The 17,736-nt window shown below is 43.5% G+C and overlaps 1 protein-coding gene across 4 annotated transcripts in view; it reads left to right on the top strand.

The window, feature by feature from the left end:
• The window catches only part of LOC118368535 (ribosomal protein S6 kinase 2 alpha), a 114,742-nt gene that overhangs the window by 70,653 nt on the left and 26,353 nt on the right, over positions 1-17,736 (top strand). Inside the window, exons 1-9 of one of the 4 annotated variants that reach the window (XM_035752711.2) lie at positions 795-951; positions 2,426-2,479; positions 7,630-7,746; positions 10,207-10,288; positions 11,810-11,890; positions 12,122-12,201; positions 12,352-12,458; positions 13,416-13,453; positions 14,331-14,473. In XM_035752711.2, the coding sequence (XP_035608604.1) occupies positions 904-951; positions 2,426-2,479; positions 7,630-7,746; positions 10,207-10,288; positions 11,810-11,890; positions 12,122-12,201; positions 12,352-12,458; positions 13,416-13,453; positions 14,331-14,473 (750 nt within the window). In that variant the 5' untranslated portion in view covers positions 795-903. Of the gene's footprint in view, positions 1-791; positions 952-2,425; positions 2,480-3,644; positions 3,988-7,629; positions 7,747-10,206; positions 10,289-11,809; positions 11,891-12,121; positions 12,202-12,351; positions 12,459-13,415; positions 13,454-14,330; positions 14,474-17,736 lie in introns of those variants that run through there. The other 3 variants (XM_035752712.2, XM_035752708.2, XM_035752710.2) reach the window with 3 other exon arrangements.

The raw sequence follows: 17,736 nt of genomic DNA, 5'->3' as shown, positions 1-17,736 counted from the left end.
TTAGGGGAGGGCTTGGCCCAGAGTTGTCCAGGTTAGGGGAGGGTTTGGCCCAGAGTTGTCCGGGTTAGGGGAGGGTTTGGCCGGCAGAGATGTTTTTTGTCCCATCTCGCTCTAGCAATGCTCTCGACCGTCGCCTCTCCCGAGTCTGTATGGGAGTTGCAGCAATGGGACAAGACTGTAACTACCAATTGGATACCACTTTTTGTTTTAATTTTAAGCACGATTCGCCCAGTTCTTTTTTTGCTTACCAAAAAAGTGGGCGATGTCTTGCTTCTCCTGCAGATATTCAGTGTTTCCGCCCTGGCTGCACTTGTGGGTCTGACTTTATTATCTCTCTTATTTTCACGTTAGGTTATTGTACAGGGAGCAGACAAAGACTCTGAGTAAAAGCTCATAGAGTGCCAATAAGTGGCACTGAGTTCTAAGATACAATTATGTGGTAAATGTCCTCAATCAGTTAGTACATGTCTGTTGTCCCTGCCTGCTGCTAGGCAACACAGCACAGTGACTCTAAAGAATCCATCCCTTCCTCTTTTTCACCATGGCTTACTCAAGTCGAGGCCGTTATGGTCCAACGCGATGTAGAAAGAAGTGTCTGCAGTGGTATTTGATAAGTGGTTTGTGGGTACTTTTATACGTGTGTGCCTGCGTGCTTAATACACAGCATGCGTTTGTCTCTTTCTGGTAATGACCGAGTTTAGTTTGCTGCGGCTTCCTTTAGGAAGTCTCTTAGTTTCCTCCTCAGATTATCTGCAATAAATCAGTCTTCTACCGGGGTGACTTGCTCTTTGCATTTCCCCATTTACATGTGTGTGTAAGATTAGCTTATTGCCCCATTCTGAGTGTCTCACAGTACGTGTCGAAGTCCTAGACAGTGTGACATGGGAAACTCCGATCGACAAGATGTGGAGGCACATATTTCGCACCAAACGGGGTTTTCGTGTGCCCCAGGCAAGTATCACACCACGTGTGTGTGTGTGTGTGTGTGAATTGCTTGGCTGTGTGAATTGCTTGGCTGTGTGAATTGCTTGGCTGTGTGTATTGCTTGGCTCTGTGTGGTGTATTTTAGGAGCTAAAAAAGGGGTTTCAAGGACCTGAGAGGTAGGCGTAGGAAACGCATCTGTGGCAGTAGCCTCTGACCTTGACCGAACTACTTACACTTCCTGACTGTCACAGTGGAAAGGCAAAGACCAGAGTACAGTCAAAGTAGACTCTCCTAGAAGCTCTGACTTGAAATAAGTTGACATTTTGTTATTCATCGCCTGTGTCTGAGACTTTCTAGAAGACATGAACATGATGACTGAGAAACTATATAAGTGCTATCATTGTAGCAAGATGTTTTAGTAGTTATACCATTCTGAAGTCACTGATTTGATATCTTTTATTTTGAGGTGGGGGGGTGGCACCACTTTGAGCAGATTTGCCTTGTCTCTGGGAATCTTACACGCTCCATCTCTCTACAAAGAACTTTAATTACTTCTCGTCAACACAGTGTGCAAAAGCCTATTGAGTGTTCTGTCAGGTGAAATTAACTGATTTACAACTTGGCTTAGAAAATGGCTTGTAGCCTTCTCGGAAGAGCAAGAGACTGTGAAACAATTGTCTATGTTCGCTATTAGCTTTATGCGTGCATGTATGTATTTTGTGTGTGTTAATGGAGAAAGTGGGTGGACATGACGCAGACTCACTGCCCCTCCACTGTGTCCATGTGTGTGTCACTTATTTATCGAGCCCACAACTCCTAGCCTAAAATAATGCCTTTATTGGTGGCTCGCCCAACGTCATGTGGTAACATCATACAAAAACACATCTTATTTTTCTCCTTCCATCGCCTTGACAACCAACCTTTGCTGTGAACACTGCATGTCACTCTGTGTTGTCTGTTCACACTGCTATGCTTTATCTTGACCAGGTCGCAGTTGTAAATGAGAACTTGTTCTCAACTAGCCTACCTGGTTAAATAAAGGTGAAATATTATTATTATTATTATTATTTTTTAAATGTGACAAGTCCTGTATGGGCCACGTCAATTCAGAGCCCAACCCAACCCACCCGCATAGAACTGTTTGGAAGCCTATAGCGACATAATGAAACAAGACCTTTTACGTTCAATATTGTTTAGATAATCAAATAGTTTACTTAACTTTTCAATGAAACTATTCCAAGAATCGCATATAGGCTGCAAAAAAATGTCTTTATTTAGAAGGATCTACTCCAACTTTTACCAGCCACCGGTTTAACATGGATATATGGCCTGCGTTTGGTCGAAATTGAAGGAAAGCCTGAATTAACATAATGAACTGTTCCACTCGCCAGCTGATTCCTTTGCGGGTCAACTGTGCGGAACCAACAGATATCTGACCCGATGCAACACTCTCTGACATACAAACCTGAAATCCTTTTCCCTGTGACACCTTCCAATCAGGACCGCTCCCATATTACCTGGGTAGAGAAGGACTTTGCCAATATTAATGCCAAGGTAAGATTACTCCTCATTCATTGGCTTTAGCTCACTGCCAAGTCAGCACACTCTGTAGCTCTATTGCTTTGCTGGGCTCAATCAATACTGTCAACAATGCTAGCATATGCAGCGACTAAATTACTGTCCGTCTGACTCAAATGACTGGAGAGCTCTTGCCTTTCGCTCTGTAGTCCGTCCACCTAGGTGTGGCTGTCTGAGAAGAGAATGTGTTTCTTTAGAAGTATTTTGGCACCTTGCTCACATGTTGGCTCTCGAAATGCACTCTTCAACATCCAGTTTGTGGGAAAGCTGTCCAAAATGAGTCGTCTTTATCACCTCGAGAGCTGATTTGTTACTCTCTCTGAAGACAGTTGATCTGCATTACAGTAGCCGTGATACACTATACAAGGTGTCTTGATCTGGTTATAGTAGTGCAATATAGTATCTAATATGCGATCTTAGGAGGCTGCAAAAGAAAGTGACTTAGCAAGTGGATGGAGACTTTGAGTGAAATAGTGTTCTGTGAAGCTAAGAGGAAGTGTGTATTGACTCATATAGACACACAGTGACAGTGTGTTTTGTAGGGATGTGGAAGGCCCTGTTCTCACACAAAGACGGGGGTAGAGACGAGGATGGCAGGAAAGAGGCTGTAAGGGATGCCTGTCATCAGGCTGTAAAAGTGTCCCGGTCTCTCTCCCGCTCTCTCTCGCTCTCACTATTTTTCCCCTGTCTCTCTTGCTGTCTGGGTCATGGTGTTGGCAGTTAGGGAGGCGACACCTCGTCACTTTACCCGCTCTGTGACCATAGCCAAAGGGAAACGGGGCAGAGCGGCGCATGATGGGACGGGAGGGGCCGCTGACCTGTCAGTTCCAGCAGGAAGGAGAAGATTTATCATCTGTGACATCGACTTCAGAGAGGAGGGCTGAGGATGAACTGTCTCTCACTCTCACTCACTCACTCACTCACTCACTCACTCACTCACTCACTCACTCACTCACTCACACACACACACACACACACACACACACACACACACACACACACACACACTCGTTGTGTGGGTTCTGCACACAGGTCTCAGAGCAGACTCTTTGTTCCTTCCTGCCTCTCTCTCTCTCTCCCCCCTCTTTCTCTGTTCAGCAGTAGTCAGAGCTCTGTGCTTTCAGAGGACAGGACACACAGAACTAACATAGTCGGCTTACATACAGAGAGTACAACTTGCACTCCATCTTACCATGCAGTCTAGCAGTCTGGTATGAGAGTGAGGACTCTGTCCAGAGGTAGGGAGGTTGGGACTGGGATGGGGTCTAGGCTGGCAAGGCAATGTTGAGATGGAAAAGGACAGGAGGAAGTTTAAAGTGAGCCGCTTGCTGACCCTCTACCTCTTCAAGAAGCACCATAACAAGGCTTTGGCCAGCATCAGCGAACCACAGACACAGATTGGCCATGGCACCTCTACAGAGAAAAAGACAGGCAATGAGACAGACGCCTCCCATGCAGACAGTCTCAACAGGACCCAGTGGAAGGTAATGTGGTCTTCACACTGGGGAGAATGGGCATGCAATTAAGTGAATTTTCGACTTAAGATTAAGGCTTCGCCCCAGACAGTATTAGATCTTCGCTTATTGTCATGATTGTGTGTGGACTATGGAGCAGGAGATGTGCAAAAGGTGTGTGTTAGTCAGAATGTGTTGTCAGTGTTTCTCCGAATTAATTTAGCAGTGGCGGGGTGCTGCTTTTTTTTTTTACAAAATACTTTTTGGGATGGTGAATGACAAACAATATAAAGTACGTAGAAAAGTTAATGGAGGTACTCGGCATAAAAATAAATGTCTTCTCACTGTCAACTGTGTTTATTTTCAGCAAACTTAACATGCGTAAATATTTGTATGAACATAAGATTCAACAACTGAGACAAACTGAACATAAACAAACACGTGACTAACAGAAATGGAATCATGTGTCCCTGAACAAAGGGGAGGTCAAAATCAAAAGTAAGTCAGTAGCTGGTGTGGCCACCAGCTGCATTAAGTACTGCAGTGCATCTCCTCCTCATGGACTGCATCAGATTTGCCAGTTCTTGCTGTGAGCTGTTGACCCACTCTTCCACCAAGGCACCTGCAAGTTCCCGGACATTTCTGGAGGGAATGGCCATAGCCCTCACCCTCCGATCCAACAGGTCCCAGGCGTGCTCAATGGGATTGAGATCCGGGCTCTTCGATGGCCATGGCAGAACACTGACATTCCTGTCTTGGAGGAAATCACACACAGAACGAGCAGTATGGCTGGTGGCATTGTCATGCAGGAGGGTCATGTCAGGATGAGCCTGCAGGAAGGGTACCACATGAGGGAGGAGGATGTCTTCCCTGTAACGCACAGCGTTGAGATCGCCTGCAATGACAACAAGCTCAGTCCGATGATGCTGTGACACACCGCCCCAGACCATGACGGACCCTCCACCTCCAAATTGATCCCGCTACAGAGTACAGGCCTCGGTGTAACGCTCATTCCTTCGAAGATAAATGCGAATCCGACCATCACCCCTGGTGAGACAAAACCGTGATTCGCCAGTGAAGAGCACTTCTTGCCAGTCATGTCTGGTCCAGCGACGGTGGGTTTGTGCCCATACATGACATTGTTGCAGGTGATGTCTGGTGAGGACCTGCCTTACAACAGGCCTACAAGCCCTCAGTCCAGCCTCTCTCAGCCTATTGCGGACAGTCTGAGCACTGATGGAGGGATTGTGCGTTCCTGGTATAACTCGGGGAGTTGTTGTTGCCATCCTGTACCTGTCCCCCAGGTGTGATGTTCGAATCTACCGATCCTGTGCAGGTGTTGTTACACGTGGTCAGCCATTGCGAGGATGATCACCCGTCTGTCCTGTCTCCCTGTTGCGCTGTCTTCGGCGTCTCACAGTATGGACATTGCCATTTATTGCCCTGGCCACATCTGCAGTCCTCATGCCTCCTTGCAGCATGTCTAAGGCACATTTACGCAGATGAGCAGGGACCCTGGGCATCTTTCTTTTGGCGAAGTTATTTGGGTTTTTATGAATTCTTTGAAAGACAGGGTCCTGAAAAGGGGATGTTTCTTTTTTTTTGCTGAGTTTATGACGAAATGTGTAGATTTGCAGGAAATTAGCTTTTAAAGTAACTGCCCAGTGAAAATCTCACTTTTAAATGTTAATTGCGGGTGTTTATCATTATTACCTTCACAGGTGTTCACCTTGCTAACCGCTTCACTGCATTTTTAGCTATTTGCAACCTAAACAAAGATACATATTGATAGTAGGAAAATGTAACAATATTAGCGTATGGTTCTTTGTCTTGATTTGTTACGAAGGTACATTGTTTTATATTTATTGCAATTAACCATGCTAGCGTTATGAGACGTTATATACAGTGGGTTTGTGAGGGTTTCTACTTTAAAGAGATTAACTTGACACAAGTTAGGCCTCCCGAGGTGTTTTCTTGATGAGTGTGTGAATTAGACCATTTTCCTTTCCTGCTAAGCAGTCAAAATGTAACGAGTACTTTTGGGTGTCAGGGAACATGTATGGAGTAAAAAGTACAGAATTGTATTTAGGAATGGAGTGAAGTAAAAGTAGTTAAACATATAAATCGTAAAGTACAGATACCCTCCAAAAAACGACTTAAGCACTTTCAAGCATTTTTACTTAAGTGCTTTACACCACTGAGTGTTAGAGTTCCACCCTCAGTAGTAGGACTTTGTCCACTCAAGGTGGTCTTGGTTGGTCCCATAAGGGGCCTGGTGTTGGTTGTTTTTCTTGAGTAATGTCTAACTCTAAGCAAACATGGTATAAAGTACTGTATGAAGGCAATATATTTGCTCAAGGACACAGACTGCAGATGCAGTTCAACAAAACGAAAGTTGGTCTGTGTGTACTAGGGTTGGGTGGTATCCAGATTTTCATACTGTTTCTGTACCATACTGGGGTATATGGTATTACCAGAAGTGCACACAAGGGGCACTAATGAAAAAAAAGTATCTGCTGTAACCAACACGCTTGATCTTGACCGCTATCCACTTAGCTAGCAAGTTAGCAAACCAAATGCCGGATCTAACTAGTTTGACACATCTTCGGTTTCTTCTAGTTCTAAGCAGTGGCATAGCACAACGCCCCCGTCGATGATTTCTAATACTCCAGTGTACAGTATAAACGATATATCGCCCAAGCCTATTGTGTACTGTGTGAATGTTCCGCTGTAATTGCTGTCTGATACAGCTATTTAAGATGTTTTGGGTAAGGTGAAGTAGGTATAAGCTCAAAAGCAGCCTCTTTGCCACAACGCTGGTGTAAAAAATAGTTATTTCAAGCTGTGGCTATGGTTACCATTCTCAATATAATTGACGGTAAATGGTGCGATCGGTTTGTTTCCAGTGAGACTCGGCACACACATATACATCAGGGTTGTGAACTTCCCGTGGTTAGTTTTCACAGGGTTTTCTGTCTACTCTCTTGTTTCCTTTCTCCATCCGTCTGTGCCCAGATGTTTTCTTCGGGAGTTGCGAATGTTGAACTCGTCTTAGGATAAACCCTGTGTGTATTACTGCTCTGTGTCCTTCGAAGGAAACACACTAGTGTTGGACAGCACTTGTTGCACCGAGCCATTTCCTTTCTCTCAACTAGCTCTCTTTGCTTTCTATGCTCTCGTGGCCACACCTCTTGTTTTCTACCCTCTTCCTCTTTTCGGGTTGGCTCCTCTGCATCGTTGCTCGAATGTGCACGACACTTTGATCAGGACACACCCGTGTGTGAGAAAAGAGTCACCTCCCAGCAACTTTCTAGTGGCCTCCTCCTTTTCCATTCTGAAATATTGTTAATCTTCATGTGCTAAAACGTCTGTCATTTTCCTCACTGATCCGTTTGGAGAGATCCAAGAGAGACCGCTTTGTTTTAAAGGACAGGCGGCTGAAGTTCAAATCAGTGTGTTCAACCTCAAAATACACAGTCACTTGAAAACACGTGTATTGTATCATGGTTAAGATCAGTCTGATGAGGAGACAGACGGGTTCAAATGTTTTTCGGCGTTGTGTAGATTATAATCAAGCTTGGAAAGGTTTCCTCCACCTACAATGCTGCGGTACCACAGATAATGTGGTGTCTCCTGGATAACGGACATTCTCCCCCTCTTGTCTCTCTCTAGGAAGATGACATCATCAAGGAGATTAACATCACCCACGTGGTCAAGGAAGGTTCGGAGAAGGCCGACGCTCGCCAGTTTGAGCTGCTCAAAGTGCTGGGCCAGGGCTCCTTCGGCAAGGTAAAACGTCACCCCTCTAAGGTAGCACACTGCCTTTGTTCAAATACCCCCTCCGTGACAGATCTGAGAAGTGGTTCACATTGCTATACACATGTATACCTCTTGTTTTGAATGCCCATCTTTTTAGGGGATCAACTCGTGTTGCTAATGACAGCACTTGACCGTTGAAATGTTTATCACTACAGTAAAAATACGTAATAATTCTCCTCTAAATAAGCATGCAAAAAAAGAAAACCGTTTCCTAGGAAACATGTGAAACCGTTTCCAAGATGCAGTGTTCAATCTCCCCCAAAGTATTGATTCTTAGTGTGTTTGTGGACAGATCAAAAGAAGCGTGTGTGTCGTAATTAAGAGGTTAAAGCCTGTAGATGCAAGAATCCATTTACATTTGTATGGTCATTGGTATGGTTTGAGATTGTTCAGGCGTGCTCCGGTGCCACTGTGTTAGTAATCCACACCTGGATTAGCCTGAGACGCACACACAAAAAAAAACATGTAACCGATGTGAGAAATGTCTGGCTTGTTAGCGGTACGTGCTAGTGGGGTTCAATCGGTGACGTCACTCACTCTGAGACCTTGAAATGGTTGTTTCCCTTGCCGAGTTTTTGTGGATTGATGGGTAACGATGCTGCTTGTGTGACAGTAGACGATGTGTTCAGGGGCTCTTTGGTTTGAGCCCAGGAAGCAACATTGTTAAGACACTGACACACACACCTGTCATTCAGCTCACTGCTTCACCCACTCCTCTAGCATTGTGGCACACGAGGTGGTCGAGATTAACTTTAGACCACGTTAAACACATTATTGACATCCATTCAATGTTCAGTTAGTATGTACAGGACCAGTCAAAAGTTTGGACACACCTACTCATTCAAGGTTTTATCTTTATTTTTTACTATTTTCTACATTATAGAATAATAGTGACGACATCAACACTATGAAATAACACATATGGAATCATGTAGTAACCTAAAAAGTGTTAAACACATCAAAATGTGTTTTATATTCTTCAAAGTACCCACCCTTGGCCTTGATGACAGCTTTGCACACTCTTGGCATTCTCTCAACCAACTTCACCTGGAATGCTTTTCCAACAGTCTTGAAGGAGTTCCCACATGAGCTGAGCACTTGTTGGCTGCTTTTCCTTCACTCTGCAGTCCAATTCATCCCAAACCATCTCAATTGGGGCAGCAGGTAGCCTAGTGGTTAGAGCGTTGGACTTGTAACTGGAAGGTTGAATCCCCCGAGCTGACAAGGTAAAAATCTGTAATTCTGCCCCTGAACAAGGCAGTTAACCCAATGTTCCTAGGCCGTCATTGAAAATAAGAATTTGTTCTTAACTGACTTGGCTAGTTAAATTAAGGGAAAATAAATAAATTGGGTTGAGGTTGGGTGATTGTGGAGGCCAGGTCATCTGATGCAGCACTCCATCACGCTCCTTCTTGGTCAAATAGCCTTTACACAGCCTGGAGATGTGTTGGTTCATTGTCCTGTTGGAAAACAAATGATAGTCCCACTAATTGCACACCAAAGGGGATGGCGTATCGCTGCAGAATGCTGTGGTAGCCATGCTGGATAAGTGTGCCTTGAATTCTAAATAAATCACAGACAGTGTCACCAGCAAAGAACCATCACACCACCACCTCCATGTTTCACGGTGGGAACCACGCATGAGAAGATCATCCGTTCACCTACTCTGTGTCATACGGGGCGGCAGCGTAGCCTAGTGGTTAGAGCATTGGACTAGTAACCGGAAGGTTGCAAGTTCAAACCCCCGAGCTGACAAGGTACAAATCTGTCGTTCTGCCCCTGAGCAGGCAGTTAACCCACTAGGCCGTCATTGAAAATAAGAATTTGTTCTTAACTGACTTGCCTAGTTAAATAAAGGTTAAAAAAAATAAAATACAAAGGAGGTTGGAACCAAAAATCTCAAATTTGGACTTATCAGACCAACGGACAGATTTCCAACGCCCACAGAAAAACCCTTGAATGAGTAGGTGTGTCCAAACTGTACTGTATATGGACAAACCAACTCCATGTTAACTCGTATTCGTTCCATTTAATCTCCCATCAGACTGCAAGATCAGAAATGGCAAAACATAATTTCTGGTTGAGCTCATTGTTCTTGATGTCTGGTCGTTTCAAAATGGATTGTGAATGTAATAAATGGGCTTAACTTCCATATTGTTCACTAACTAGCACAATATAATAATGTTTACCTAGCAGTTTATGGAACATTGTCTAGCATTTTATGGTATTTGCATGTCATTTGCACTTCATGAAAATCCCCATGGAAAATCATTTTTTTTGATTGTAGCCTAACGCACTGGATTGAGCATAGAAATGTAAATACCTATGTATACATTCAATATGGCTACCGGTCCATGAATTGGAATGTCCCTTCTAGTTCTTCATTTTCTATGGGATTGAGAGTTGGATGTTGTCTTGTGTTGCCTGTAGGTTTTCTTGGTGCGGAAGGTAACGCCTCCTGACAACAACGAGCTGTACGCCATGAAGGTCCTGAGAAAGGCCACCCTCAAAGGTACACACACACACACACGTTTGTTTTTACTATCCTTGATTCCCATGAAAAAATCCTGTTTTCCCTAACCCCTAAACCTAACCCTAAAATGGCTGTTTTCCTTGTGGGGACCGGTTAAATGTCCCCAACTGTTCAAATGTTCTTTTTATTTTATTATCCTTGTCAGGACTTCTGGTTAGAATGGCGTCGGAGGAGATGGCTGATGTTTTATGGGTTCCTAACCAATTTTGCCATCTTATTTGTTTGCGTTATTTGTAACTTATTTTGTACATAATGTTTCTGACACTGTCTCTTATGACCGAAAGAAGCTTCTGGATATCAGAACAGCGATTTAATCACCTGGACAAAGAATGTTTCTTTAACGAGTCGGACGCAAACGGTTTACTTCAGACACCGGATAAGGCCCGTGTGTCATTCACATGAAGAAGAGACGGAGGTATAGGGGGACGTGGGTTGGGGTTGCCTTGTAAAGGATCCGGCGGCGACTGGGTAATCTGCCTCTGCCGTCAGTCCTATTAGCCAACGGGATTTCCTACATTGTAGATGAATAGTGTAGACATCAACACTTTGAAATAACACACATAGAATCATGTAGTAACCAAAAGTGTTTGACAAATAAAAATATATTTAATATTTTAGATTCTTCAAAGTACCCAGCCTTTGCCTTGATGACAGCTTTATTTTTATCCCTTTTTTCCCCTTCAGTTTATTTTAGTAAATACTTTCTTAACACTTATTTTGTATGTAAGCGTTTCACTGTAAGGTTGTATTTGGCGCATGTGACTTAACATTTGGATTGGATTTTTACTGTCATGGGAAACGATACTGTAGCTACACATTCACGGGATTGAAAACATGTTGTGAACTCACTGAGGCCTCCCACATCAAAAGGACCCTGCTTCGGAGCAAACACGAGTGGTTATGTTCTTGGGGAGGGCTCGTTCTCACCTCTTTCACGTGCAGGCATGTAGTTTTTTTGCACTTGCTACTCCACATGTCCTTTTGCTTTACACTTTGCCCCCCCCCCACACACACACACACACACACTGTTTTTGTTTTGATCTTGTTTCAAGGCTTTGATAGTGAGAAAAGAAATCAACCATTTTTCAGTTGGTGTGTAGCTGTTCTTGTGTGCTGTGGTCTGCTGCTGTGGGATCTAGTCTACACTAGATGTCAACACCCTGACAGTTTCGTAGATTAGCGTTTCACTAATTGTGTGGCGGAAATTGGCCAAACTTTGGTTTCACGTGGCACTCGACAAGGATATTTTCATTATTTGTTTTAATGAATTGATTTAACAATTCTATGGCCTTCAAGACGAGCATTGATGATTTGGTGTTTTTGTATTGAATATATCCCATTAAAATACCTATGGTGGCCTGTTGGCGTTTTATTCAGGTCCTGTCCTCAGCCTTAGGCACCCGGTTCCAAACCCATCTGTCACTGAGCCACGGCTATAGTCAGGTTTAAGAGCTATCCTCATGACAGCGCTGACACGGTTGTGCCCCTCACCTCCCACAGTGAGAGACCGGGTGAGGACCAAGATGGAGAGAGACATCCTGGCAGATGTCAACCACCCCTTTGTGGTCAAACTCCACTATGGTGAGTAACGACCAGAGCTAGGTTCATGAAGTAAAGTATATTAGGGAAAAAAAACAGTTCTGGTGATAACAGCTTTAGGTTGTCATGGCGTGAACTTCGCTCGGTGTCGGCGCTCATCAAGGGCTGTCATTGTTTAATTGAAAGGCAACACCTTTGGGTGTTCTAGGTTTGTCAGACAAATGGACTTTTAGCACTACTCCGGACCACCTGTTTGTGTGTATGTGCATCCAGCATTTCAGACGGAGGGAAAGCTCTATCTGATCCTGGACTTTCTGAGAGGAGGCGATCTCTTCACCAGGCTGTCGAAAGAGGTATGTTCTTAGTCTTGTTCCTGATGGACAGTCTCGTTCTCTCTAATCATAATCCTGTCTGGACTCATGTACGTTTTTTTCCTGTCTCTCTCTCTGTCTTTCTCTCTTTCTGTCTCTGTCTTTGTCTCTGTCTGTGTGTATCGTTTCCAGGTGATGTTCACAGAGGAGGATGTGAAGTTCTACCTAGCAGAGTTGGCCCTGGGCCTGGACCACCTGCATGGCCTGGGAATCATCTACAGGGACCTCAAACCTGAGAAGTAGGTGGAGCCTCAGCGAAGAGCCGCTAGTCCTAGCTAGCTTAGCGTCGCAGCATCACACATCCTAGCATTGCCTTCCGAATATAATAATAAATGCCATGTAGCAGACGATTTTTATCCAAAGCGACTTAATCATATCTGTGCAAACTGAGCATATATTTTACGTATGGGTGGACCCAGTATTATTGAAGTGCCATGCTCTACCAACTAAGCTAGAGAGGATGACTTCCTGGGGTTTGTTCACTAGGAACAAAGCAAAACCAAACGGAAGCAAATGGAACTAATTCAATTTGTCCAATAGAAACTCTTGTTTTCATAGCAAAACACAACTGATTGCAACTGTTTTGGACTAAAGATTTACGCCGCTTATATGCTATGCTATTGTAGCCCCAACACACAAATGTCTGGGTTTTGGTGTTCTTTTCTATAGTAAGAGGGACATTGCGATGCAGAGTGCTGTTATCTCTTATAGACTTCGCTAGATCCATTATATAGAAACCAGAAAATGTCACTGCGGTGTAATTTAGCCCCATAGTGATAACATTAATGAACCCCCATCAGAACTGAGAGGACTGAATGCACAACAAGAGCGATCATCACATCTGGTCTTGAGCAACATATGAGAGGATGAAAAAGCTAGTATGCACAGGCCGATTAGACACGTTTTTATCTCTTTTGGCATATACAATTTTGATATCCCCTGAATTCACTGGGAGGGGACATGTTGATTTGGCCAGCCCTTTTGCCATTACATTGTGAAGATGTGCTACTAAGTACTTTTTTCCCCTTTTTTTTTCTTGTCTACAGAGTATTTTTTTTTTAACTCTCAAAGTATTCTATACTCTTAGTGCCAGGTTATTTGTACCAGTCTGTGGTTGTGACATCATTTTTTGTCTACCTCTTTATCCCAACATGATAGTCCAGCACACTAACACCTCTTCTCAATATATTTTCTAGCATTCTACTGGATGAAGAAGGCCATATCAAACTCACAGGTACACCCCCCACCCCTATACACACACACACACACACACACACACACACACACACACACACACACACACACACACACACACACACACACACACACACACTTCCCTCCTCCTGTTGACCTTCCCCATTAGTCAGTGAGTCACCAAAGCCATATCTGTCCCTGTGTAGATAACTTCTCTATGTATGAGCCTGTATATCATTACCTGGAAGTTAATTATGTTTCTCCTGCATCTTATCAACACTATAATCACTCTCTCCTCTATCGGCTGTTTACCTTTTGGGAGTTCACACACATACACAAGCATCAAAGGTGACCTTGAATATATGTCACGGTGGGATGTATCAACTTCACATGGGGAATATGAATTATGTGGCATTTGAATACCTGCATGAGTCATGAAGGCATCAGGAAGTGTTACAGAAAGTTTTCCCTGATAATGGCCCTATATAATACCCCACTATATAGGGAATAGGGTGCCATTGCTGATGCACCCTGGGCCCTAGTTGAAGGCTATAGACTAGTTATAGGTCAGGTCATATGGTCAGGAACTACTCCTGTACAGGTGTAGGATCCTAATTTGATCATCCTGCTCAACAGGAAATGCATACTTGTAGTGCATTGAAGGTTTCTAAAGTTTGTAATTTCCACTTTAAAATTTGACTTGATTTACTCCAAATAAAAATGTATCGTCCCCTACAGAAATGTTGATTTTAATTCAAATCAACACAATAATTTCCTGTTGCTGCAGGATTATTTTCCTGCTGTGAAAAACTGGTAACACTAAGATCCTACACCTGTATGCCTGCCTGTCCACATGTGTGTTTTTATAATAGCACCGGTAGTTGAATAGTAACTGACTTGTGGTGTTTTCACCCCAGATTTTGGCCTGTGTAAAGAGGCCGTTGACCATGAGAAGAAAGCCTACTCCTTCTGCGGTACGGTGGAGTACATGGCACCAGAGGTGGTGAACAGGCAGGGCCACATCCACAGTGCAGACTGGTGGTCGTTTGGGGTACTGATGGTGAGTCATAGTATCTCATTTCAAATCAAATGTTATTAGTCACATGCACATACATATACACCTTACAGTGAAATGCTTACTTACAAGCCCCTAGCCAACAATGCAGTACAAAATAAGAAATAAAAGTAACAAGTCGTTAAAGAGAAGCAGTAAAATAACAATAGCGAGACTATATACAGGGGATACCGGTACAGAGTCAATGTAGCCTGGGTAGGCATTTGATTAGATGGTTAGGAGTCTTATTTTTATTTCACCTTTATTTAACCAGGTAGGCCAGTTGAGAACAAGTTCTCATTTACAACTGTGACCTGGTCAAGATAAAGCAAAGCAGTGATACAAAAACAACAACACGGAGTTACATATAAACAACGTACAGTCTATAACACAGAAAATTCAGAAGGCACTCGCACATCTGAGCAATCTTTTTGCAGGTGCATGGCAACAGTTGGACAAGATGAGGGGGAAAAGGAAACCGCCCACTGCTCTTGATAGTATCACTGATCTTCAATAAGTTTAAGTCGGACGTTTACGTACACTTAGGTTGGAGTCATTAACTCGTTTTTCAACCCCTCCACAAATGTATTGTTAATAAACTTTGGTTTGGCAAGTCGGGTAGGACATCTACTTGGTGCAGGACACAAGTCATTTTTTCCAACAATTGTTTACAGGCAGATTATTTCACGTATAATTCACTGTATCACAATTCCAGTGGGTCAGAAGTTTACATACACTAAGTTGACTGTGCCTTTAAACAGCTTGGAAAATTCCAGAAAATTATGTCATGGCTTTAGAAGCTTCTGATAGGTTAATTGACATTATTTGAGTCAATTGGCGGGGGACCTGTGGATGTATTTCAAGACCTACCTTCAAACTCAGTGCCTCTTTGCTTGACATCATGGGAAAATCCAAAGAAATCAGCCAAGTCCTCGGAAAAATATTGTAGACCTCCACAAGCCTGGTTCATCCTTGGAAGCAATTTCCAAATGCCTGAAGGTACCATGTTCATCTGTCCAAACAATAGTACACAAGTATAAACACCATGGGACCACACAGCCATCATACCGCTCAGGAAGGAGACGTGTTCTGTCTCCTAGAGATGAACGTACTTTGGTGCAAAAAGTGCAAATCAATCTCAGAACAGCAGTAAAGGACCTTGTGAAGATGCTGGAGGAAACAGGAACAAAAGTATCTATATCCACAGAAAAACGAGTCCTATATCGACATAACATAAAAGTCCGCTCAGCGAGGAAGAAGCCACTGCTCCAAAACCGCCATAAATAAACCTGACTACGGTTTGCAACTGCACATGGGGACAAAGATCGTACTTTTTGGAGAAATGTCCTCTGGTCTGATGAAACAAAAATAGAACTGTTTGGCCAGAATGACCATCGTAATGTTTGGATGAAAAAGGGGGAGGCTTACAAGCCGAAAAACACCATCCCAACCGTGAAGCACAGGGGTGGCAGCATCATGTTGTGGGGGTGCTTTGCTGCAGGAGGGCCTGGTGCACTTCACAAAATAGATGGCATCATGAGGTAGGAAAATTATGTGGATATATTGAAGCAACATCTCAATACATCAGTCAGGAAGTTAAAGCTTGGTCGCAAATGGGTCATCCAAATGGACAATGACCTTAAGGACAACAATGTCAAGGTATTGGAGTGGCCATCACAAAGCCCTGACCTCAATCCTATAGAAAATGTGTGGGCAGAAGTGAAAAAGCATGTGCGAGCAAAAAGGCCTACAAACCTGACTCAGTTACACCAGCTCTGTCAGGGGGAATGTTCAAAATTCACCCAACTTATTGTGGGAAGCTTGTGGAAGGCTACCCGAAACGTTTGACCCAAGTTAAACAATTTAAAGGCAACGCTACCAAATACTAATTGAGTGTATGTAAACTTCTGACCCACTGGGAATGTGATGAAAGAAATTAAAGCTGAAATAAATCATTCTCTCTTCTATTATTGTGACATTTCACATTCTTAAAATAAAGTGGTAATCTTAACTGATCTAAGACAGGGAATTTTTATTAGGATTAAATGTCAGGAATTGGAAACAACTGAGTTTTTAAATGTATTTGCCTAAGGTGTATGTAAACTTGCGACTTCAACTATACGTATCTACCTCACGGCCTTTGTCAGAGCCCGATAGAAACATCTATGTACAGTATTGCAAATGTAGAAGAGTAAGGAGGTAAGGCAATAAATAGGCCATAGAGTCAAAATAATTCAAATGTTGCATTAACACTGGAGTGATAAATGTGCAGATGATGATGTGCAAGTAGAGATACTGGGGTGCAAAAGAGCAAGAGGATAAGTAACAATATGGGGATGAGGTAGTTGGGTGTGTTAGTTACAGATTGGCTGTGTACAAGTACAGTAAGCTGCTCTGACAGCTGATGCTTAAAGTTAGAGAGGGAGATATTAGACTCCAGCTTCAGTTATTTTTGCTATTCGTTCCAGTCATTGGAAGGTGGCCAAAGGAGGCGTTGGCTTTGGGGATGACCAGTGAAATATACCTGCTAGAGTGAAGGAGGCTTTGTTGCGAAGTAGGAAGCCTATTCTAGATTTAATTTTGGATTGGAGATGCTTAATGTGAGTCTGGAAGGAGAGTTTACAGTCTAACCAGACACCTAGGTATTTGTAGTTGTCCACATATTCTAAGTCAGAATGGGCAGGTGGGCATCGATTGGTTGAAGAACATGCATTTAAATTTAACTTGCATTTAAGAGCAGTTAGAGGCCACGGAAGGAGAGTTGTATGGCATTGAACCTCGTCTGGTGGTTAGTTAACACTGTGTCCAAAAGAAGGGCCAGGAGTATACAGAATGGTGTCGTCTGCGTAGAGGTGGATCAGAGAATCACAAGCAGCAAGAGCGACATCATTGATATTTACAGAGAAAAGAGTCGGCCCGTGGATTGAACCCTGTGGCACCCCCATAGAGACTGCCAGAGGCCCAGACAACAGGCCCTCCGATTTGACACACTGAACTCTATCTGAGAAGTAGTTGGTGAACCAGGCGAGGCAGTCATTTGAGAAGCCAAAGCTGTTAAGTCTGCCGATAAGAATGTGGTGATTGACAGTCGAAAGCCTTGGCCAGGTCGACGAATACAGCTGCACAGTATTGTCTCTTATCGATGGCGGTTATGATATTGTTTAGGACCTCGAGCGTGGCTGAGGTGCACCTATGACCAGCTCGGAAACCAGATGGTGGGATTCGAAATGGTCTGTGATCTGTTTGTTAACTTGGCTTTCGAATAATTT

This window comes from Oncorhynchus keta, chromosome 35 (genome assembly GCF_023373465.1).
Source record: "Oncorhynchus keta strain PuntledgeMale-10-30-2019 chromosome 35, Oket_V2, whole genome shotgun sequence".
NCBI classification, from domain to species: Eukaryota; Metazoa; Chordata; class Actinopteri; order Salmoniformes; family Salmonidae; genus Oncorhynchus; species Oncorhynchus keta.
Note: the sequence above shows the minus strand (reverse complement) of the source record. Positions and strands in the feature narration are given on the sequence as shown.